The following is a 23,734-nucleotide window of genomic DNA, read 5'->3' on the forward strand; positions in this document are numbered from 1 at the left end:
TATAACAAAACACAACAATACTGATATATTTCTGTAGATATAGTTCGAATAATACTCTTATTTAAAGTGGCTCCATTACAAACGCTCCAGTCAATCAAGTTAACGCCCTTTTAATGTGAAGTTCAGAGACGCAGTGACGTCAGAAGAGGTGGGAGTTTTACTGCCAATCAAGTTTCAGTGCGAGAGACGGAGACTTTAATAATGAACCAGCAGAAGCAAAGATCATGAGTATTATATTACATACAAATAGGGTTGCCAACCGTCCCGGATTGTGCGGGACGTCCCGGGATATAGCCGGTTTTGATTTGTCCCGGACGGGACAGCCAACGTCCCGCACTCCAATCACAGCCCTCCCTTTACACGCGTGGCGTGGTGTGCAAGCCAGTTTGTTGGTGCATGCAGAAGCGCCAACTCCTCAAAAAGAAAAAAAAAGATCAGCGGATATGTGCTCTGTATGTGCGGCTCTGCGACGCGCTCATACAGAGAGAGCAGACGTCGGAGCAGCATTGCCTCTGCTCACAAATTGCCGAAGCGAGTGCAGCTGCAGGGACGGACTGGACACCTGTGTGTTCTGGAGAAGAACGGCCGGTAGCCCAGGACGGCCGGCGGCTAATTTGTAGTCACTGTTTTCTTTTTTTTCTAAATACCCTAGAGCCTGTTTATCTGTGATCAGGGCCGGCCCAAGCCTTCATGGGGCCCTAAGGGGACCTCTATTAATGTCAGGCTACTGATTTTTGATCATTTACACACCTAGCTACTACAAACTAATTAAAAATGTTGTAATCTGTTGTTACGGATCGTCATCCTAGCCTGGAATTTTTTTAGCCATCTATGGTTTTTAATCTGAAATTATGTCAAATTCAGCCAAGTGCAGCACCCCCCCCCTGCCCCGCCGCGAAAAAATGTCCCTCATTGGAGAGTCAGATTGTTGGCAACCCTACATACAAACTGAATATAGTTTAAAACTATCAGCTCCTACTAAATCTAACTTCACATTTTAATTGTGTGTCCCAACTAGTCTAATCAATTATATTAAACTCTACAATGCCAGGGGCACTTTTTCCTCTTTGCAGAAACATTTGGATAAACATACAATACAATGCTCCTCTGCAACTGGTTTCAAAGGAGCAGACACAAAAACACATGATGCATTTGCTTCCCCTTCTTCTTCCTAACCATTACTTCTCATAGCAACAGCATTTGTTCTTTCCTAAATGAAGGATAAATTAGGATTTATCTTTGTCAAATGTGTCTGTTGTACTGTAGCCTGCAAGAGCCACATGTTTTTTTCTTAAGTATTGATCCATAAGAAGATATATAGGTGGTTATGAGAACCAAAAACAATTTCAGTGAAGTTCTACTGTATATTTCTTCTCTCTGGAGCTATGGCAACTACAGGTCAGTGAACCAATCAGGAGAGAGGGGGCTCTGAGTCACTCTCCTGATTGGCTCACTGTTTTGTGTGAGCTTTCGCAGAATAAAGATAGAGCCTAGAGACCTCCTCTATAATCAAACGTTGTACTATACAGGACCTTTAAACTATGTACATTGTTGAAAACATCTGTTGTGTGAGGCAGGTGATGAGTGGAAGTAAAAACCCTGCTCACTGTCCAAATTACAGCAAACAATTAATGGTGATGTTTTGGTCCTACACCTAAACCACCATTAGGTGGAGATCTAGGACTGAAACACTGCAATTAACAATTTGCTGCTCAACACTGTGGAGAATGTTTTAATCACCACTATGGACATTCAAGACACATACCTGTCAAATAACAGTGAACAAATCACTCTAACTCAATGGGTGCAGTCGAATAATCTCCATTTATTAAAAACAGAAACGCTTAGAAAATAATAGCAGTACAGTAAGGTGCAAATTACACTTGAGACATGTTGCGTTTCGACTAGTGGTTGACATCCTTTGCCAGTGATGTTACAGAGTAATGTAAAGACTCCCCAGTCAAGGATGTTCGACTCAACAGAATACTGAGAAGTATCACAAAATTACAAATTACAACACAATGCATGGGTTACACAGGAATGCTATGAAGGACTGGAGTGAAGAAAGACCAGATTTAAGAGTCTTGATTCAAGTTTTGCTTCTGGTTGCCCATATTCAAATGTGCCGTGTGTTTCACTCAAGATGACTACTCCTGCCCTTTTTAAGAGACAACCCCTCTCTGGACTGAGGCTTCAGTTGGAAGGGGCTACATCACTTAGGAGGAGGCTTTGACACTTTTAACCCAGGCTGCCTACACAACTAGACCTCAATGCAAACAAACATTTTAAGCCAGAAAAAAAGCCAGGAAAAGTCCCAAATAGGTTTAAAGATTAGATGGAGAAGCAGCGATACACTGCGATATGCTGCCACTGCTGGTGCCGGGATCACACGTCACAGCCATGAGGCCGAAGGCAACAGTGTCAGGCAAACGAAAGCTGCTCAGTTATGATGACAAATGCGACAGATAAGACGGCCCGATCTTAGCTCCTGTCAAAGCTGTGCATCGCGGCGCGGAGCACAGACGGTGACAGCGGTGCTTCGGTTACAATAACAGCCTTCTGCATTCTCAGAAAAAAAACAACAGCCTCACACAGGCATTGAAGTGGGAAAATCAACCACATACTGAATCTGAATGGGATGGAAAAATACTAAGGTGCTCAGGCTCTTTATAACTACAATCACCGAACCTGCTGTTGTAATACCGATGGAGTCCAGAAGGGGCTGTGAATGATGCTTTTTCGGAGAGCTACATCCGACTGCTATGAGATGAGGTTAAGTCATTATTATATGTAAAAGCAGAGAATAAATTATCTCCCAGAAACTCTGTAAAAGGCTCACTTCTTACTCTAGAAAGAAGGGGAACTTCAAACCGTGTGAGCTGGTTTAGAAGCCAGTTTTTTAGGTTTTCACTGCATATTCTAACTATCAGGATATGCTTTCAAAACGACATTGCAAAGGTCTGTGCTGATATAGAGCAGTATACACGATATATACATCACATATTTATAAACACCCCCAAATAATTTCTATTTAAGGCGGCCTGTTGGAAAAGAAAAGTTATCAAAAACAGTTGTTGCGGTAGGAAACCTGCCTCATGTGCCAGCACTGCTTGTTTTTGTTTTGGGATGTGCATCTTTAAGTTAAGTTTGCTGACTCATGGTCACGTCCTGACCAGAACAATGATCATTAAATCTACTGAAAACGTCTGAAAAAGTGAAATCAAGAGACATGACTGAACTGTATTTACTGTTTGCCACAGAAACAGAGGGGTCAGAAACGAGACGTTCAAGTCAAAAGAAAAAGTCAGTCATGTGATGATTGAACAGGTTTGCCACTGGTCGGTCAGTACGCTACGTTAAGGCCAGAGGGAAATCGCCAAAGTGGAACTGCACTGTAATGAGATCCCGTGTTTTGTCAAGAGTAACGTAAAACATACACTCTAACCAATACTTTTAAATTAGTGTAAGATTATGGTTTGATGACTGCAGAGCACCTAAGTATTTCAACACACACACAGCCTGTCCCACAGGTCTGCAGTCAGTGGTGTGCCCCCCCCCCATGTCCCAAACACAGACACACAGGGCTTTACAGTCAACACTGCACTGGATCTGTCCAGGAGGGAGGACAGCCGAGGGACAGCGGGAGAAGGTTTCACTCTTGGCAGACGGTGACTTAATAGTTTGTGTCACGGCTGGCCGGTGTGTGACCCCCTCCCTCCTCCATCGTGACACTGTCACCTCCCTTTACGAGCTCTCCAGGGCATCCAGGACTTTCATGATCTGCTGCTTGATGACCTTGGTGGCATCGCCTGCATTTGGTATTAAATATCTAAGAGAGGGGAAGGAAAGAGGACGGGACATCAGCCAAAATTACACTTGTTACATCAAACAGAAAACAGATTCAACGAGCAGCAAACGTTTCATATAAACCTCCTCTAAAAAGACATTTATCAAGGTTATTTGTAATATCCTAAAAATAATGAATGTAGGGCTAATTAAGCTGGTGACATAGTCTCAAAATGTTTTAAAGACAACTTTGATAAAATATTCTGACCGTTTGCTTATGTTCGAGTTAGATAAGATTAAAACAACATTCCCTTGCCCGTAACATACTGCAGTACTGGCTACTTTTGTAGTGCTTCTATGTCTACTATTATATTATGTTACTTTTACATAACATCTAAAATTGACTTGACAATGAAGCACAAGAAACCTCAGACAGTCTAACAGGTAACTGGACCATTCAGGTAATAAGGGGCTGTGAATTATATTGAATCACTCCCAGTCAAGCTTATTTCTTATCAATATGAATGCAAATCTGTGTGTGTAGAATAAGCACCTCTCCACTGCTGAGATCTCCACTCCAGCTGAGTTGTTGGTGCCAAACTTGAAGGTGATGAGTTCGGGGTGCTTCTTTTTGGATGTGATCTTCACCACGGAGTTCAGTGCTTGTCTGGACTGGATGTAGGCAAAGCCTTTTCTCGAGGCGATCTCTCGCAGGCAGTACATGTGAGTCGCTGTGATCAGCAAGTGGCTGGAGACACGGAAGAACAAGAGCGAGTGTTGATTCAATTCGAAGGAAGTGGGAATTAGTCATGTTTCAATGCAACTTCCTCCCATTGCTTGCCCAATCCATTCTCCGATGCCCATGACGGCCATGGAGGAGAATGGGTGTCATGAGGAACATTTTTCACACACATTACCAAAGCCGCTGAAGCAGGCGTCCGTCCACTCACCTCGGGAACATGTGACCAGTTTCTTTCACCTCATTACATGGAATGTGATGCTTCACATCTGGTTTGTTTATCCAGGTCTGAATGTTGACGATCTCCTTCCTGTCGTCATCGGACATGGACGAGCTGTCGATCTCGTCTGCACAGAGAAGGGGTGGATGTTTATCTTCTGTTTTTCAGAATAAAAGCTCAGACAATTTTTAAACACTCCAAAAGCCCCCCCCCTTTTTTTTTTTTTACATTCATTGAGATCTCACCTGTGTCATACTCCTCTTCATCACCAATACTGAACACTGGCTTAACACCTCGGTATGGTTTGCCAACACGGTCGCTGCTGCTCACATGCCTAAAGATGGAGAAAAGACAACAAGGCAACTTCTCAGTGCTGTGTAAAAGAAGAATGTGATGAAAAGTGACATTATAAAGACATAACAGCGGGGTTGCACACAAATAGCAATGGCATGAAGATCTCCAGGCTGCTGTAAACATTGTTAGCCCACTACTGGATTAGTTACACCGCTAAATACAAAGAAATAGGTTAAATAATAAAGAGCTTCCTAGGGGTTAAAGGGACAGTTCAACATTTTGGCAAATTGGCCCATTGCCATAATCCCTATAGTCATAGCAGTAGGTTTGTTACCTTTATTTGTCAGTGCAAGCTGTTTTTAGAACGGTGGAGCAGAGCCACGAGCTGCTCAGAGCTACGTTATGGAGGCTAATGGGATTTCTTGGTTTCCCTCATCAAACTCATCAAATACACAATCCAACAAATCCAAAACGCTCTGGTGGACAAGTTGTGACCTGCACATGCACCATGCTATGAGATAATAACAGAACGTTACGAGACAGAGTTGTTTTCGAGGTAAATTCATGCAAAACCGCTGATGAGCGTTGCCGTTGGGGGCAGCTTTCCGGCAGGCAGTCCCTGAATTTGCCTCAAAAACAACTCCGTCTCATAACGCTCCGTTATTATGTCATAGTGTAACAATTCAAGGTAACAAACCTACTCCTAAAACTATAGGGATTATGGGAATGGGCCAATTTGCCAAAAATGTTGAACTATCCCTTTAAAGATTAGTTCTGAATGATAACCAGGGCTATTTAACGGAATTTAATCAATAAAGTGGATTTTAATTTGTTTGCATAGCCCCAGCTATCATCTATAAGAGCAATGAAATGGACAGACGGACTGGTCAGTGCGTTTCCAAGCAAACTGCAGTGAGGATGAGGTTCTCCTTAAAACTGCCTCAGTTACTCAGCTCAGAGAGAGAGACAGCAAGTTGCAGATGTGGAGATGAGTCGATGCCTCCTGAGAGGCCACAGCAGCTTAAACAGTGACAACGTTACGGCAGTGCTACATGTTAGTGAAAGCATGAAGACAGATCAGAAGAGACGTCTCGTACACGGCCCTCCCACACTGTATGGGGAATGTGTGCTGCTGTTATTACATGAGTGAGCGGTGCTGGCAGGTACTAAAGCATGCGTTAATGTGACACAGTGCGCTACTACGTGTCCTACAACCCCGGGGGCTGGAGTGGGTCTGCAGCCAGTGGGCATGCTGGTGACAAAACAGCCTGATGTCAGGGAGCTCTTACCGATCTGGAATCACCTTCTCTGGCCAAGGCAGATTGAAAGATATTCTAGCGTGGAATAAGGCACAAGGTATGGTGAGCTGAAGTTAGAATACAACAGAACTGCAGAGCTAAAGGTCGTCAGGGTCCATATTTACAGTCCACGCAGCTTAGACTCTTTAGCAACATTTCTGCTGACTACATGAAGTATAAACATGGATCACCCCCAAATACTCAAATTAATACAAAAACATGAATGTTAATATGTGTGTTTTGGATATATTGATTACACAGATTGTTTATTAGTGAGAGGGATAAACGTTTGAAAACATCCTGAATAGCAAATTTTGCTCAGCAAATGAAAATCATGGCAAAGCTCAATGTTAATGTTGAGAATAAACAAGAAGTAAAAGAGTAAATGGGAGATGTGTGATGTAGCATTGGTTTCAGAAGTGGCTCCTAACCTGTCTACGGGGGTGGAGGTATTCTCGATGAAGCTGATCATCTTCTCCTTTACGTTTACCGACTTGGACTTGAGAGCAAACGTCATTTTGTTCACCAAGGACTTGACGCCTTTGCTGTCTCCAGGGCTGCTCAGAGACTCTCCCTGTCAAAACAATGTGAAGTATACAATGTCAGTGATACATCCTGTGTTTTTATTCCACATGTAGTGTTCATATCCAAACACAACATTAGTAGTATACACGGGAAAAGAGACGCATCCTATCACTAAACATAGCAACCAACCCACACCCAACTCACGCCCAAACCCCACTCCAGCCTGATGAAATAAAGCAAAAAAGAAAGAGACAGAAGATACAGATTTAAAACTCCCATTCCTCAAACATTATCACTGTACAGTATCTCCCCAAGAAATATACCTGGCCCACTCATCCTGTATGACTTTAATTCACATGCAGTTATGTTTTTCAACTCTACCGTCACTGTTCTTCAACATGTCTGGTCACTTACATCTGCAGAGCTGAGGCTGCTGTGAGATCCTGATGTGCTGACGATCCAGTGGACGTATGAAGAGTCGAGGCCTTCCACGTTCATGTCCACCAGGTGCTGCTGCAGCGCTGCAATCACACAGACCTCACTGAGTTTCAATTCTTACCCATATTATGAATACACAGCCTTCAGCAGCATGTACTTACCCATGAAACCTCCTTTTGCAATGCTGACATATTCTTTGTTTTTCTGCAAGAGGAAGTAAAGATGTCGTGAGGAACACATACATTTATCACATTTAGCAAACAGTGCAATTTATGTTTCCACACAGGAAGCAAAAAAACTTCAAAGTCACTCATCCATCCCTCTCATTTGTCCCTGACCTGCAGGAAGTGGGCCAACACCATGTTCATGTACATGTCCTCCTCCTCCCTCCCACTGCCCATGAAGCACAAGTGCTCTCCACTGGCGATGGAGCCCGACTCTAACGACTGCTTCTGAGCCTCCAACAGGGATTTCACAGAGAGGGCAAACTCAGACGGATTCTGGAGCATCTGTTGGAGGAAAAGAAACAAATTCATCACCGGTACTTACATTTAGTAAACACACATGGTCATATAGAATCCATTTTCTCAATGTCTCACCAGGTCAGAGTCCAGGTGGAAGGCTGTGGACAGGTGCCCAGCGTTGTACTGCTCCGCAGGCCGACAGTCCACCACGAAGAACCGAACCCCATCCTTTAACATCCATCATTATCACATTACATATCATCCTCTCCTTTTTTGTGTTTATCGTTTCTTTATTAGTTAAAATACGTGAAATGTAACCTGAGAGTTTCTGACCTGCTGCAGCTGGTTTGCCTGCAGGATTTCCGGCACAGACACAGGGAGACACAGGGCCTGACTCAGGTCAATGTCCTCCTCTTTCAGAGCCACCAGGCTGCTGCCAAACAGATTCTGGTTCATCTACCAGGGCAGAGAAAGCATAGACACAACGATTGATTTGAAACAATGAAGTCTGTTGTGCTGGTTCCCACACCTCTTTGTTGGAGCTCGAGCGCTACTCTGTGTGTGTCGAAAACAAGCTTTTGTATCGTCACAGAGCACCTTACCTTTCTGAGGGACACGGGGGTCTTGCTCTGATAATACTGAGCCAAAGAAAACAAATCGTCGACGTCTTCGGCTTCCAGGAGAGAAGGAAACGCTTCCAGCATTTCTGTGACACAAAAATCCTTGTTCATTTCCACTCTTAACAAGATACAGAGAAAAAAAGAAAAGAAGCTTAACTTACTGATGATTTCCTCTTTGCCGTCTCCTTCTTGTGAGAGGATGGACTCTCTGTGGTGGGAAGCAAACACAGACAAATCAAACACACACTTCACTTTTCCTGAATATGACTGTGTCTCTGTTTAGCAGCTGCCTACTTGGCGTTGACGAGCATGACGAGCATGAGGAAGAAGACGAGGAAGGGGTCGGCCTGCTGGAGGTAGGAGTCCCACAAGCCCTGGGTGACGTCAGGAAGGCAGTGACTGGAAAACAAACTGCCCAGCTATGGAGGAGACAAACACAGAGACACAGTCCTGAATCGCTGAATCACTGGGGAACAACATGACATGTGAATGTGTCGCTGAATCACTGGGAAACAACATGACATGTCAACGTGAAGAGAAAATAAACTCACCCAGTTGATGGCGTAAGAGTCAGGTGTGATCTTTTTGGTGTCCAAGAAGGAGCAGAGCTCCGGCTCGTGGTACTGCAGCAGTAGTCTGTACAGGTGGAAGGGTCGGCCATTCGGCACACAGTCCCTGAAACAAACGACATTTTTCCCAGAGTTATTAAAGTTCATGCCTCTGTGTGCAGTGGGGTGAAAAGGACAAGCGAGGCTCAGATGATTCACCTGGGGATGTATTTGTTCATGACAGCGTAGAAACAGTTGTAAAGGTCGCTGCGGGGGAGCTGAAGCCCCAGTAAAGGTTGGAGCAGATGCGGCCAGCTCAGCTCCGGGGTGAAGGTGATGTTGCGGGACTTACAGTAGAAAGTGATGACTGACTCGACATCAGACACCGCGTCGCTCCTCTCCTCCTCCGATACACCCAGCTGATCTAAACATGGGGACCGGGGAGGGTGTTAGTTGTATTTTTCTACTGAGAAAGCTTGAGTGAGACTGTACACGACTATTAAAATATGCATGAAAGAGCACTTTTTCTGGATGCCTAGTTTTTCTGGGCATCTTTCCGATGAGAGGCTTTCTATTTTGAGCTGCTCTTGTTGTCAACTTGTCAGAGGGGCGGAATAATAAAAGACACTTGTTCCTCAGAAACCTGACAATCTTCTGTAGATACCGCCAGGCTGTGTGATTACATCATGAGGAGGACTCTCATCCTAGGTTTTACAACAGTCCCAAAAATCTGCATTGTGTGAATGATTAGAGGCACATGCATTTACTCACCGATCAGCTGTTGACTGCGGTTATGAATGAGTGTCTGTTCTGGTAAATCGAAGACGCCGTCCCAGGGAGACAGGCTGTCTCCTTTTCCAGAGACATTTAAAGCAATCTGCAAACACAAGGACACAAGGAGGCACTGCTGAACATGCACACACTGAGTCAGAGAGGAACAAAACGCACAATCAATCCTGAATGCAGCTGCATGAATTGACATTAACTGGTGACTATTCAGAGTTTTTAAAACCCAACGATAGCTGCAATCAGAGCAGATGATCGCCATAACAAGCAATGCGACACCATCTAAGAGTTGTTGTTTTTCTAGGGGCTAATACTAAACATGTTCAAGATCACCAGAATTATCAAATATATAACACTGACCGTAATGAAACAACTAACAAAATACAGTTTGTTTAGACTGGTCGGATAACATCATGTGCATCGATTATGTCTCCAAACACAACTTGTGTCCGCCATTGATTTCTAAGTATTAAGATCATTGTAATGCCAGCCATTGAGTTTTAAACATTTAGAGTATTTAAAAACATTAGGACCAATACATTAAGCTCTTAAGCTAATGTACATAAATACTGCCTAATATTTCTTTTTAGACATTTTTACAACATATAAGTCCATTCATTCATTCATTCACATTACATTTTAAAGACTATATAATCACCTTTTTATGAGTCAATAATTAACAGTTGTATAATTTTTATATTAAAAAAAATATATATAATGGTCATTTTGAAAGCAAAACTAACATCTGTCATCTACAAAGCATAAAAAATGGGCAGTTGCATAAATGTACAGGTGTTAAATGTCCAATATAGAAGCTTTCGTTATCTGTGGACATGATTCATTGATTAAGTATGTAGTAGGTATGTGGTTTCAGAGTCCAGACTAAAGCCCTGGGTATGGGTGTGTCATCAGGAAAGCACGGCCCTGAAACCACTAGAGCATGAGACGCTGGCGTTTCCAGTTTGTTAACTTCTGCCTGACGTAAATACGGTAGTACCCACGTTCACGGCATGTGGATGCTCACAACAAAGCATTAATGAGTTCTAGTCATGTCATACATACACAATACCTTGATTATGAGCGATCAGGAGTGCATGCTTTAACTACGCTAACAGACACATTATAGATAGATAGATAATCTTTTATTACGGACTTAGGTCCAATTATAAGGAGACATTTATTTTAAATTTTATGATAGATAGATAATCTTTTATATACGCCTTTCCTCCTCACCTTCCACATCTTGGCCTTGTGTTGGGCCGAATGCTCCTGGACCTGGATGATACTTCTCTCCATCTCCATGTCAGAACCTCCCGAGTCCAGAGCCTCAGCTAGATCTTGGTCCCTGAGGAAACATTGTCAGCACACACTTACTATAGTTTCATGTTTTGGTTACAGCCTGGCTAAAGGATGTATTTCTGCTTTTATACCTGTAGTTATTGTCTATGTGTGCATTTTTCTTTTGAACTACTACTACTCTAAAATTGCACCTCGAGACAAATACAGTTATTTGAATTGAACTGAATTGTCTAAGGACCGGATTTGTTGCTTTTCACCTGTAGTAATAGGCTAATGCTCTACTACTACATATGAGTTTCTCGATGTCAAGTCAAACAAAATAAACATTTGTATGCTTTTTGTGATGAATTATAATATGTACAATTAACTACAATTCGCAGTGATTAATAAATGAATGAATATGATAGAAATCTGACTTTAGCTTTAATCTTCTGTATCATTGTAATGTGAATCGTGACAACAGGTTAGGATTATGTATCAGCTTGACTGTTTAACAGGTGATCTAATAAAAAGATTTGGATATCACCAAGATCCTTAACTTATCTTTAGAAAGTCCTGACAGCTCCAGCATTTCTCTGACAAGTGCCTAACATGACTTGCATCATGTGATGTGACTGCATTACGGAGAGCATGAGGTGAGAGCCTCGGCGCTGCCAGGTGTGGTTCTGTTCGGCAGAACTCGACCAACACCGGCTAGTTGCTGTTAGCTCGCTAGCTAACAGGCTTGGTATGTGAACTTGTCAATACGAGAAAGAAAAGGATGAAACATATATATATATATATAGCGACTGTTATTTTCAGAAACTCTATCTTTGTCCGTCTTAGTGCCGTGGGTGCTTAACAAAACCAACTTAGCTCTCTAACATTAGCTGGCTAGCTGCCGAGCAGTAACGGTACCAGACCGGGCTCGACTGACGGCCGCCGTCAGCGGAGCGGGTTTGACTCCCACACTCATGTTTAGTTACTTCACACGAAATGCCACCAAATGAAGCCGACACGAGTGTTTGACAGTCGAAATAACGTCTCTAATAACATTAGTCCGATAGCAAATTGTCTCACCAGCTGCCCTGAAGAGCTTCCTCCACGGCATCCGCCATTGTTGTGTTGACGGAGACACGTCAAATGCCGTCAACATGGCCGAGCTGTCGTGCAACGCTGTCATGGAGCCACTTATGGTCTGGTGAAGAAACACACTGTCCTTGTTTCCAGATGTGACAAAGATATCAGCACTGAATATTGACAATGAGTTACACCTGAAAAAATAGGCTTTTTATTACTTGTACATTTATTTTGCTATTTGTATATTTATTATTTGTATATTTTGCTACTGTACTGTTCTAATGTTATCTATTTGTAAGATGACCTTGAGTGCCTTGAAAGGCTCCAACAAATAAAATGTATTATTATTATTTTATTGTTTTTTTGTCATAGATAAGAAACATACTTCCTGATGTTAAGGCCATGGTTAATTACACAATGGTTAACTCATTACTACTACATTATATTAATATCCTGGGTTAGTTTAATAATATAAAAACTGTATCTCTATTTCAGGGTTGATCATCCACTTCTGGTTAATGTGATGTTCCAAGTGCTGCATTTTATCTAACATCCTAGTGTACCAGTCAGTAATTAAGGTCATCAGGAGAAACCCCCCAAACGACTGAGTATTAAAAGATGGAATACAAAATGAAGTTTATCACTGGAAAATAATCAAAATTAAGTGTAATTGATGCATTTAAAAGGCTGTACACATTAAAAAAGAAAATTTTTAATTCATTCCAGGAATTATAACTTTATTAGGATTCATATTCTTTCAGTTTGGTCACCATACATATCACTGATTTTCCATCAAACAGCCAATATTTAGTGGATATTTGCAGATTAACTGCTATAAGTAACAACAATTTCCAAGTGAAGCCTTAATTAAGTGAGAAATTGATTTTTGTTGCGAGGTCATCTTCACCAGCTGCAGCTACAGTAGAATGCATGATTTGGTTCTTTGGCATTACAACACATTCAATCAATTGTAGCCATTACTGCTGCTGGATCTATGAATGTCACAGGGAACAGGACAGTTTCATTTTAGCTCCTCTCATGCATTAAGCAGTAGTGGCCTTTTTTTTTTTTTTTTTAACAGTGTATAGCTGCTACTTGAGAACCAAATCATACACTGTACCAAGAGATTCTCAGGGCTGCGTGTAGGCTGGAAACAATAAGGCTTGGGTTGTGGGGAGGTGATAAGAATGGGAGAGGAAAAAAACTCAGTCTTAAAGTTTACTCTGTCAAAAGATGGAACCATATGTAGCATGAAAATAAACATTTTACAATCAATAGAAAATAAATCATGTCTCTTATTTAAAGTGAACTAGGAAAAAAACACTGACTAGCCAATCCCTTGTTGTGACATCTCTTGACACTAGAGGCAATTCTTGACTTTAATTTACATAGAAAAAAAGAAACAAAAAAAAAACCTAGAAGACAAAGTTAAGTTAAGTTCTTCTAATCAAAAGTGTTTTGCCCGAAGTATCCTTTAATTGGGGTTTTCCTAGTGTTCATGACAGCAAGAGCATTGCATTTACATTTATTTATAAAGTGAACATGCTGCACAATGTATATAAAAAAAAGAAAACAGGCAATCCCATCATTAAAAAAAAAAAGAACAGAAAAAGAACAAACACTTAAACTAACCCATCTGTTGTCCCATATCCATGGGATCAGTTCCAGCAATACAAACACAGACATTATACATTTCACTATTATTTTAATCTTGCATTCGAAACTGTTAATGTATGTTACAATATGGAAGTAGCTGGACAAAAACACTTCAGATCAGCATAAATTAACACGTGAGCAGTCCATTAGAACTATATAAAGCTCTCACAGTATTTTCTGTAGATTTAAAAGTGTCACAGAAGCTTCAAAGTCAGTGATTGGTTCAATAGACTGCGCACATTTCAATTCTCTTACATTTCAAATAGTTACTAGTAATTTCGACAGGTATACATGGCCATTCATGTATGCTTTTCCTTTCTCTTTATTCGGAGCAATACAAAGGTTTTATAATGATGTTTTGTTTGAAGTAAGTGCCAGCAAAGGGCTCTGTTGGTTTAGATCCCCTTGGTGCCCCCAACCCAACAACCCACTGGGTGTATCAGAGACCTGGATCACAGCCTCGGCTCGACTGTGAACAGAAATCCTTTTCCACGACAACAAACCCCTTAAATGTGATGTAAACATGGTTTATATTCAGGGGTCTTCATTTTTTTCCGCATATAATCCAGTATTCTTTTTTTTTTTTTCAACAAATCAAAGTAAGTCAGACAGTTGCAGTTTTAACACAGTAAGTTTCAGCAATGAAGATTGAGATTGGCGATCAACTGGCAGAGAAGTTAGAGTGTTGGGGGTTTCAGACCGTATTTCCGGGCCACTTCAGTCTGGGCGTACGCTGCGTCACATAATGAGTACAAATGGGCCATCTCCATCTCTGACTTGGCAAGATTAATTGCCTTGTTGAACATTTCTATGGCCTTGTCCAGATTCCCCCTGAAAAGAAAATCATGGTTATTTCAAGCATGTTGAAAATACCTCAAATGTGTGGTTTGGATTAAATTGATAATCTCACCTCTGCACTTCAATGGTTCCCATAGTTTCATAAGCAAAGTCACACTTGTTGTCTATTTCAATGGCCTTACTGATGAGCTCTAGTCCCAGGTCGAGGTCTTGTTTCCATTGAAGCTGTAACAACCTACATATATATATAAATATGAAAACAGTTACCACTGTGTCCTATTTTACATGAATCAGATGAATCATAAATAACCAATAACATTACACAAGGAGAATAAATGCCTACCCCTTGTGGACATATGTGGTAGCGTTGTCTGGTTCCAGTTCAATACACTTGTCGTACATCTCGTCTGCTTTTCCAAACTGCTGCTGATCAGTCAAAGCCTTGAGAGGAACACAGAACAACTTGTTGACAGTGCTATTATCTCATCTGGATAAAAGGTTTTTCAAACCGACAGACTGTATGATGAGCAAAGCAAATGAATAACAGGCAAAATAATGTTTTGGATTTTCTACCTGAGCATAAAGAGCGTAGCCCTCAGCACATTTTGGGAACCTCCTGATAACATCCTCGAAGCCGTCCATGGCTGTCTGTACTTGTGATGGGTTGTTTCCAGTGTATGCTTGTCTGTACTGAAGGGCACAACAGTAAAATACATTTTAGCATTTAAACTTAAATGGAATTTGAGCCATCTATTAAACACTAGAGAACACCGTCAGGCAATCTTGCCTCTCACTTAGTCTTTGCAGGACAACTTACAAGAGCAAAGCATTTCTGTGCCTGAGCCAGAGCAGAGTCAGGTCTGAGCAGGATGCACTCATCAAAGTCTCCCACTGCCTCGTCCACCTGGTCCAACAGGATCTTCAGCTGAGGAAGAGAAAACACACTTCTTATCAAGTGTAACTAAATATGGCCAGTAATGTGCTTGCAGTAGATTTGTAGTCTGTATATTGTGTATCATTTAGTGCACTGTATAACACTGGGTTCTGATTCAATCAACTCAAATGCAGCTCTGGCAAAACGCACTCTGCAGGTGCACTTTCACAAAATGGTTCTGGTTCGTTTTCTCTGGTGGCCCTGTGCACAGCAACACACAAGTCTGATGCTCCCGGTCAACTCTCCTAACTGGAGTGTAGCGATCAGAATCTACAGCAGGTATTGTATTGTACCAGCTATGCATCAAAAGCCTATACCATACGTTTAAGTTAATAGTTGTCAGATGATAACGAATCAATCCACAAACTGACACACAATAAATTACCAATCAGATGGTAAAGAAACCAGATCAGCCTCCTACCTGACCCCTGTGATGATAGACATCAGGGTTGCGCGTGTCAATCTCGGCCGCCATGTTGAAGTCTTGTGTAGAGAGCATGGGCTGCTGCTGCTGCATGTACATGCTTCCGCGCTTGATCAAAGCGTTGGCTCGTAGCTGCGAAAATTATACAACAGAGAAACTGTCAGTTTGTAGGTCATGTTCTGTCAAGGCTGTTTACACAAGATACGAGACAAAAGAGGTATCGAACAAAAATTTTAAAATGGCTGAATGGGATTCTGTCAAGTCCACAAATGTGACAGACTTACAGTAAAGCTCTTCTGTATACAGCAACTAGGAGCAGACTCATTACACAAACAATCCTTACCTTCACATTAGCATCATGCATGTTGATCACTCGGTCCAAGTCAGGCTGTGCAGCAGTAGCGTTCCCAATCAGAAGGAAGAAAGTGGCACGCAGCAGAAGGGCCTCAGCAGTGTATCGACCACCGGACTCAATCTCCTTGGTGCATTCGCTGATGATTTTGTCATAGTTCTCCTCTTCCATGTACTGCTTTGCCTTCAGGTAGCCAGAGCTAATGAGGTGAAGACGAAAAACAAATTAACAAAAAAGCGCATGAGGAAACTTGTTCTTTCATGTTGCAAAATTGGAATTTTCCATGGATGGTTATGGTCATCTCCTGCGTTTACTCTACTGGGAATGATAAGGCCATCATTCCCAGATCAGAATCTGAGAAGAAACCATGAAGCATCTTCGCTCCCCTGAGGATACACGACTCAAACGCTACTTCTCTGGCTTCCAATTCAAGAGAGTCTAGCTGTTTACACATAATGTCTTAAAAATCCAAATAGAAGATATGAATGACATTTCTTGAGCACATTTATATGAGCAAATCTTCTATCATGTTTAACTGGCCGACAACTCAGAGTGCTCAGAGTTGGGCACCTTTATCATCAGCTGCTGACACTGAAAAGGCCACATTAAAAGAGAATACGACTGGTTTCAGATTAGGGTTGCATGATATATTGTTTGAGCATCGACATCACGATGTGTGCATATGCAATAGTCACATCGCAGGATGTGCAATGTCTTTTTTTGTTTGTTTACATGTCAGCTTTTGTCTTTTAGAAAAGCATCTCTGAACCATTTAGGGTGCTGCTTTCACACAGGCATCGTTTCGTTTAAAAGCTTCAGTTCTCAGAATTTCATTTTTACAATCGAGAGTCATGTAAATATGTAGAAGTATATGTGTTGTATTTCTTAATATTGCAATATTTATTGCAGAAAAAAATAATATGGCAATGTTAGTTTTTTCCAATATCATGCAGCCCTATTTCAGATCACATCCCTGTTCTGTCATATAAAATATTCACCTTTCTCTGAAATGCTGTTACAGTATAATTGCTGTGTGAAGTTCTGAGTAAGGGGCTGTGTCCACCAGACGCGTTTTCAGCTCTGACAGCGCTCTCAGCGCTCCTTTCCCAGCGCTTAGTGCTCTCTCTCTCCCTCGTCAGAATGCCGCTGTTGCTAGGTTACAAAACGAGTCCTCTGACACTTCCGTGTTCCGGCCTTGTTTAATGTAAACACTACAACGAGTGTCAGAAATACACAACAGCATTAGCGGCAGCTTTTGACATGGACCCTGAGGTCGGCCTACCTTCAATACAAGTGTGGGTCATGATATAAACCGAGCCACGTCTCCGGTTGTGTTGCTGTCGGTAATGTATGTCCCGCCCCTTCTTGATTCTGATTGGTCAGTGCGGGGAAAAGTGACATTGACGAGCGCAGCGCTGTTCTAAAAGTTGAACAGATTTCAACTCGAAGCGCTCTGAGCGCCGCGTCAAAAAGAAGCAAGCGCCGAGGGCGTTTTACCGCCGAGGGCGCTGAGCGCTCCTTGAGGAGTTTTTGCATTGCATTTCCAAAACCAAAATATTGGTCAAGGTCACTTTGACCTTGAATTTCAATATTTTTGTGTACTAGCAAAATTTGAACACCATCCATCTTCTTCCAATTCATCTGGGTCGCGGGGGCAGCAGTCTGAGCAGGGACACCCAGACTTCCCTCTCCCCGGACACTTCCTCTCGCTCTTCCGGGAGGATGCCAAGGTGTTCCCAGGCCAGCCGAGCAACATAGTCACTCCAGCATGTCCTGGGTCTTCCTCGGGGTCTCATCTCAGTGGGACATGCTTGGAACACCTCCCGAGGAGGCATCCGATACAGATACCCGAGCCACCTCAGCTGGCTCCTCTCCATGTGGAGGAGCAGCGGCTCTACTCCGAGCTCCTCCCGGGTGACAGAGCTCCTCATCCGATCTCTAAGGGAGTGCCCGCCACCCTGCGGAGGAAACTCATTTCGGCCGCTTGTAGCCGGGATCTCATTCTTTCGGTCATGACCCAGAGTGAATGACCATAGGTGAGGGTAGGAACGTAGACTGACCGGTAAATCAAGAGCTTCACCTTCCAGGCCAGCTCCTTCTGTATTATGATGGACCGATACAACAGCCGCATTACTGTGGCCGCTGGTCAAAGCTCTCCCAGAGGTAGGATTCCATTTGAACACAGGGACACATTTTCCTCATTAGTCTACCGCCTTATCTTATACATTCAGCTCCTCTATCCAGACAAATAAAATATAAATTTTCCAACAATCTGATACTGAGTAAATGACCTCTGACCTCTCAGTGACCTCAGCTGCTTCGCCCTCTTTGTCCTTGTCTTCATCTTTCTTCTCTCCCTTCTGCAGGGGCTGTGAGATGATGTCATCGGTGAACGAGCTAAAGTAGGACTTGATGAACTGAGGCGAGGGCATCATGGGCTCTCGGTTCTACACAGGAGAAAATTTTAACCGCATGTTATTTGTGAACAATCATGGATATTAACTCATTGAGTGCCGCGCTCCTTTCCAAAGTTTTAGTCAAGTGTACCGGCAAATTAGACCATATTTGACTTTTTATTTTAGAGCCATAGTGTATTCTATATTATTGCCACCAACACATACTGTAGCTCATTTGAAAGGTTTAACTTTATCCTTCAAATGGCCACAAACCGTTTGTTTCTACGTGCCTCCGTTCCTGAGAAAAGTCAAGCTAAACATGGCTGGGTTTCACCAAAATCCCTCCTTTTTTTCTAGAAAAGGAGATAGAGCGTCTTTTATGAAAGGTGCGCTGTTTGTGTCTGTCGCTCTTCTGACACTCGCATTTCTGGATCAAAGGGCTCGTATAAGATAAATATACACAACAATTGTTGTTCTATTCACAAAACCACCATCGGGGGCGGGGGGGGCGCCACTAAACAGCAATAACACAGACGCACCGTGCCGTGTCACAGCCTCTCGCCGCGGAACGTGAGGCTCTGCCGGCCACAGCGGCTCGCGAACACCGGTCCCGCCGGTGGTCGCGGTCCGTCTGTGGTACGGGTCGGTGGTGCCGGTCTGCTTTGGTCCAGAGACCATCAGATTTTACCGTGGGAGGACTTTGGGGAGGACACGGTGTTGCTCCAGATGAAGACCGGGCGGGACAGTGGGCTGAGAGCTTCCTGGTTCAGCTCCCAGCTGCTGCAGCCTCGCGGGTGAGAGCGGAGCAGCAGCGGAGCAGCTGCTGCATCCACATGCAGACCTCCGTTTGCAGAAGCTGAGTTATGATAAAAACTTCCAGATCATGAGCTGTCATGTGACTTTGATCGTCATCTATTTCAGTTCTCCTCGTCGTAGAGTCCCCAAATTTACATATAATGTGTATTAAAGTGTCTATTTTCATAATTTAAAAAAAAAGCAAAAAACGAAAAATTTCGTTTTTGGCACTCAACGCATGGGAACGAAAAACGAGAAATTACGTGGTTGGCACTCAATGAGTTAAATACACAGAAATGTCTCTGAGAGTAGATAAACACCTTATATTTCTCCTTGGCCTTCTCTTTCCCCAGCTGCTTCAGCACTTTGTCTGCCAGCAGCATGCTCTGTTGGTTCTGGAAAGCCTCAAGAATACACACTGCTGTGACATCTGGAGGACATGCGTGCAAACAAAAACGTCAGTGTCAATAAGACTCTCGTTTCTTGGAAAAAGACCTTTTGAGAAGAACGAACAGTGTCTCACCCTCTAGGCACTCCTTCTTGTTGTCTAGTTTCTCCAGAGCTTTAGCCCTCCTGAACAGAGCCTTGACATATCGCGGATTTAGCTCCACAGCCTGAGAGCAGTCCTGGACCACTTCTGTCCACTTCATCTGAAATGACAGTTATCGACCATTTATCCTCCTAGCAGCCTCCAGAGGTCTGTCCAGTACACACACAGGGTTTACAGGCACAGCCCTGTCATCCGTTTATATATTGTATCAATTTGGAGATGATATTGCTTGAAGGAAAATAAGTGACTGCATGACTTATTGTCACCACAGCTGGCACTTTAACTTTGATTTAATAAAATATCTCCATTTTCCCGGATGTAAAGATGCTTACTAAAGCAACTTATGGGAAACATCGCTCTAAATTTCTATCAAGCTTTATTACAGTTTAACAAAAAGTTGTGCACAGCATGGGTTCAAAACGTTTTTAACAAATGAACATATTTTTAATCCAAAGCAAAAGTTAGAAAGCTGTAGTGATACTGATATCTGAAAACCAATATATAAAACTGCTTTTAAGTAAAAGCAGCATCTGCAACCTCTGAACAAAATCAAATGGATAATGAACACCATAGGAAAGTTACTCAGTTCACTAATTGTTTAGTTTAAATATTACACTTTTAGTTGAAGAACTGGTGAGAGCAGAGGACGTTGTTAGGTGTCATTAGGATCTGTGGAAAACCTTGAGTCAAAGATGAGTCAAAGATGAAGGGCCAAGGATTGAAGAATTGGTGATTTGCACAACATCTGCTACTCATTCACCAAACATGTATAACCAGTGTTATTTTATCCCTTCTGGCTTTTAGTTGCGAGTCGTTGCCTTTTAACTTGGACAGAATCCATTTCAGGCATATTTCAAGTTCAAGCACCTCAATCCAGTGTCTCATACTGCAACATTCAAAACATGTGATTAAAAGAAGTTGGTGCCAACCTGCTGTTCGTAGGCTGCTGCTCGGTTCTGGTAAAACGTTGACAAATCAGCCTTCTGCTCTGTGGGGCAGAGAGCAATAGCCTCTGTGTAGCACTGGATGGCATTCTCATACTTGCCAGCTTTGAAGTACTTGTTGCCCTTGTTCTTTGCAGCTTGTGCCCGGTCCAAAGGGCTCTAAATAAATGAGAGAAAGGGTAAATTTTATTGATTAGATGTTCACCCGGTGGACTGAATCAAACTTGTATTTCAACATCATTTAGTATCCATTCCTTTAGCATCTAAAACTCAATTTAGCTTTTCAGGTGTACCTAGGATCTAACCAGAGATGTCAACAAGTGGTAAAACCGACTAAAAATCATCATTCACGGATGTTGTTCAGGTTCAGGTTCAGGTTCAGGTTCAAGCTAAAATATTAAAACGATGTCAAGGAAGCACATTTCAATGACAATATCAAACACTGCAGCAATATATAAAATTGAATGAATAAGTAATGTTTATGGTAGAACTGTGTAACACTGTATGACAGGGAATGAAAACAGAAAGTGAAAACATTTGTTCACTTTTGCTGAAGACAACCAAGAACCTGTTCCTGGGGCCCTAGAGAACCACTGGGTTTTTATAACCCACTGAAAGCTGTTACAGCTGAGCTACCACAGCTTCCCAGTCTAATAAGTGCAGCAAATCATTATACCTGCATAACCCTGCCATACTAGTAGTTAAGACATGTCAAATGACTCCAGTCTGTTGTTAAATGTGTCATAATTCCAAGGCAGCTGTCATGTCCCTTGCCAGTTTGCATCACATGTTTGTAACAACTCATTGCTGCACAAAATGAATCTAAATAAAAAATATAAGCCCTGATTACTCTTAACATGGACAAACGTGCTATCTACACCAGGAGGGATTTAAAAGCATACAGTTAAAACTGACACAGCCAACTATCACTGACAACATATATGTGAGCTCTGCCTAAATTTAGGCATGCTGGTTTAGTTATATCACAGCCCCTGCCCTGTGGGTGCCTGATGAACACCTTCAAATATGAAAGTAGCACAGACCTTTGGACCCAGCGAATAATGTTAGCTATGTAAAACAGGTGTTTCACATTAGGCGCTGATAAAGGACAGCTCACAGTGAATGAAATGACAGCCACTTGTAGCCTATAAATTGACATAATCTAATAAAACTGTCCCTCCCAGTCAAAACAGGCTGATTCAAATGACACCCATCCCCGCCCCACTGCACATGCAGAACAGATAACCTTAGCTAGCGTGTCCGAAAAATATTACAATCATAACATTTTGCCACTCACCAAGTTGTTCCCACGTGCGTTTTACCGCATGGTTAACCAGCTGAAATTTCACATTGAATGCCCATTATCCTCGCTTTACAGACGTGTAATAATAGTCATTTGGAAACAGGCTACGCGAATCTAGCTAACCTAGCCCGATTAGCTCCGTGATAACATTACCTAACGAGACGGCTAGCTTAGCTGTTATCACTGGCTAATCCACAACCGGTGAGCCGGTTGCTACCATGTTCGCTCTCGGCCTTGCTCTGGTGAAGGTAACTGTCACTGACAGCGTCACGGGTGGGTGTCCTTGACTTTACTCTGTCTAGGTGCTGGGTTTAGTTATCAAAGTGTCCTCGTTAAGCAAAGGCTCATCGTGTTTATAATGCATTGACGGTTGCACGGACAGCAGAGGAACGAGCAGTCTCCAAGCAACGGTTACCATGTTCTCCTGCTCTCGGTTGGCTCGAGCTGCGCCGTCTTGGCCTGGCACGGGACTGGCGCTGCCCTCAGGTGTTTTCCGCTCCCCGGTCCCTTTCCTTTCCTTCGTCCGACTGCGGTTCCATAGGTAGACAGCCCCCACTCCCAGCACTATGGGAGTCCCGACCAACAGTGCCAGCTGCCAGCGGGGTAGTCCAGTCCCGGACTGCGGCTCGACTGGCTTTGACGCAGCCATGATCTACAAACAGCAGTGTAGCCAGTCGGTAGCAGCAGCAGCAGACAGCAGCGTGAGCACTGAGCGGGGCCGCGGCTTCTTCTTCCCGTTCTCCGAGAGGTCACGCACACGCAGCAAAGACTCATGGGATACTGGCGGTCGATTCAAGGGGCTGTGTGTAGTTGTAGTATTACTGTGGCATTTTGTAGTCCACACTCTTAAGAAGCATAATACTGAAAAGTAGGCTACAAGATGTATTTATTATTTTATTTATTTATTTATTTTACACATAGGAAACTCTTCCGTATAATATCTTAAATATTTTATGGAGAAGACAGGTCTTAAGGACAAAATTATAAAATTCACAAGTTGAAGTAGGTATGAATTATGTGGAGAGTTGATTCTCTATCTGTGTGTCTGTCTTTTTCTCTCTTTCTTAAATTTGTTTTATCATGCTTGTTGTTGATATGGACCGCTTATTGTGTCTGCAATACAGATTAATTAATTAACTATCCACCTGTTACCAGATTTGTCATTCAATTCAATAGCAATACGATTAGCCTACCATGATGTAACATTCTCTTTGATTTTTTTTTTATGTTAATAATAAAACAAACAACTTTGCTATGTTCAGTGTCACTGCAGCCACCAGGTGGCAGTGATGGGTTTTCAGCCCTGACACAACTCTACTCTAGTCAATTTTGATTTCTAATACAATTTTAACAGTGTACCTTTGTGTTGTAATTTGTTCTTACCAAGCTTTGTTCCATTTCAGAGCTTATGCTGCCCTGTCTGTCTGGACAGTGCTTGAGTCTGGCCATTCAATTTTTGCCCAAGGCCAACTGTCCTATCAGTGACCAGCACTAAGCAGTTTTCAA

General features: G+C 42.6%; 2 protein-coding genes across 3 annotated transcripts; both read right to left on the minus strand.

Annotated features, from left to right (window-relative positions):
- Window positions 1-1,805: 1,805 nt before the first annotated feature.
- On the minus strand, window positions 1,806-12,123 carry tbc1d23 (TBC1 domain family, member 23). 2 transcript variants are annotated; one of them, XM_085773712.1, is made up of 19 exons: window positions 12,077-12,123; window positions 10,952-11,063; window positions 9,704-9,809; window positions 9,152-9,356; window positions 8,936-9,059; window positions 8,679-8,803; window positions 8,546-8,592; window positions 8,367-8,470; window positions 8,098-8,220; window positions 7,900-7,992; window positions 7,639-7,809; window positions 7,462-7,504; window positions 7,277-7,383; window positions 6,769-6,911; window positions 6,329-6,373; window positions 4,991-5,079; window positions 4,737-4,872; window positions 4,340-4,534; window positions 1,806-3,829 (listed from the first exon to the last, which is right to left on the minus strand). In XM_085773712.1, the coding sequence occupies exons 1-19, from the start codon at window positions 12,112-12,114 to the stop codon at window positions 3,745-3,747; spliced, it is 2,091 nt and encodes a 696-aa protein (XP_085629838.1). In that variant the 5' UTR covers window positions 12,115-12,123; the 3' UTR covers window positions 1,806-3,744. The 2 variants fall into 2 exon arrangements, with proteins under 2 accessions (XP_085629838.1, XP_085629839.1); XM_085773713.1 differs by lacking the exon at window positions 6,329-6,373.
- Window positions 12,124-13,755: 1,632 nt separating this feature from the next.
- Window positions 13,756-22,923, minus strand: tomm70 (translocase of outer mitochondrial membrane 70). Its single transcript, XM_085773719.1, has 12 exons — window positions 22,644-22,923; window positions 20,911-21,084; window positions 19,955-20,081; window positions 19,752-19,861; window positions 18,539-18,687; window positions 16,232-16,439; window positions 15,886-16,020; window positions 15,348-15,455; window positions 15,104-15,220; window positions 14,874-14,971; window positions 14,643-14,765; window positions 13,756-14,563 (listed from the first exon to the last, which is right to left on the minus strand). The coding sequence occupies exons 1-12, from the start codon at window positions 22,875-22,877 to the stop codon at window positions 14,410-14,412; spliced, it is 1,737 nt and encodes a 578-aa protein (XP_085629845.1). The 5' UTR covers window positions 22,878-22,923; the 3' UTR covers window positions 13,756-14,409.
- Window positions 22,924-23,734: the final 811 nt, after the last annotated feature.

Source organism: Trachurus japonicus, chromosome 4 (assembly GCF_045865225.1).
Source record: "Trachurus japonicus isolate A0001 chromosome 4, Traja_1.0".
In the NCBI taxonomy this organism is placed as follows: domain Eukaryota; kingdom Metazoa; phylum Chordata; class Actinopteri; order Carangiformes; family Carangidae; genus Trachurus; species Trachurus japonicus.

Excerpts from the sequence above, each read along its gene's own strand:
- tbc1d23 (XM_085773712.1), bottom strand. The coding sequence starts at position 12,114 with ATGGCGGATGCCGTGGAGGAAGCTCTTCAGGGCAGCTG. Across the intron at positions 8,471-8,545 it reads CGGCAAAGAGGAAATCATCA|AAATGCTGGAAGCGTTTCCT; the intron begins GTAAGTTAAGCT and ends TTTGTGTCACAG. Across the intron at positions 5,080-6,328 it reads GAGAAGGTGATTCCAGATCG|GCATGTGAGCAGCAGCGACC; the intron begins GTAAGAGCTCCC and ends CTCCATCTTTAG.
- tomm70 (XM_085773719.1), bottom strand. The coding sequence starts at position 22,877 with ATGGCTGCGTCAAAGCCAGTCGAGCCGCAGTCCGGGACTGGACTACCC. Across the intron at positions 18,688-19,751 it reads AGGCCAAGGAGAAATATAAG|AACCGAGAGCCCATGATGCC; the intron begins GTGTTTATCTAC and ends TCTCCTGTGTAG. Across the intron at positions 14,564-14,642 it reads GGAACCATTGAAGTGCAGAG|GGGGAATCTGGACAAGGCCA; the intron begins GTGAGATTATCA and ends TTTTCTTTTCAG.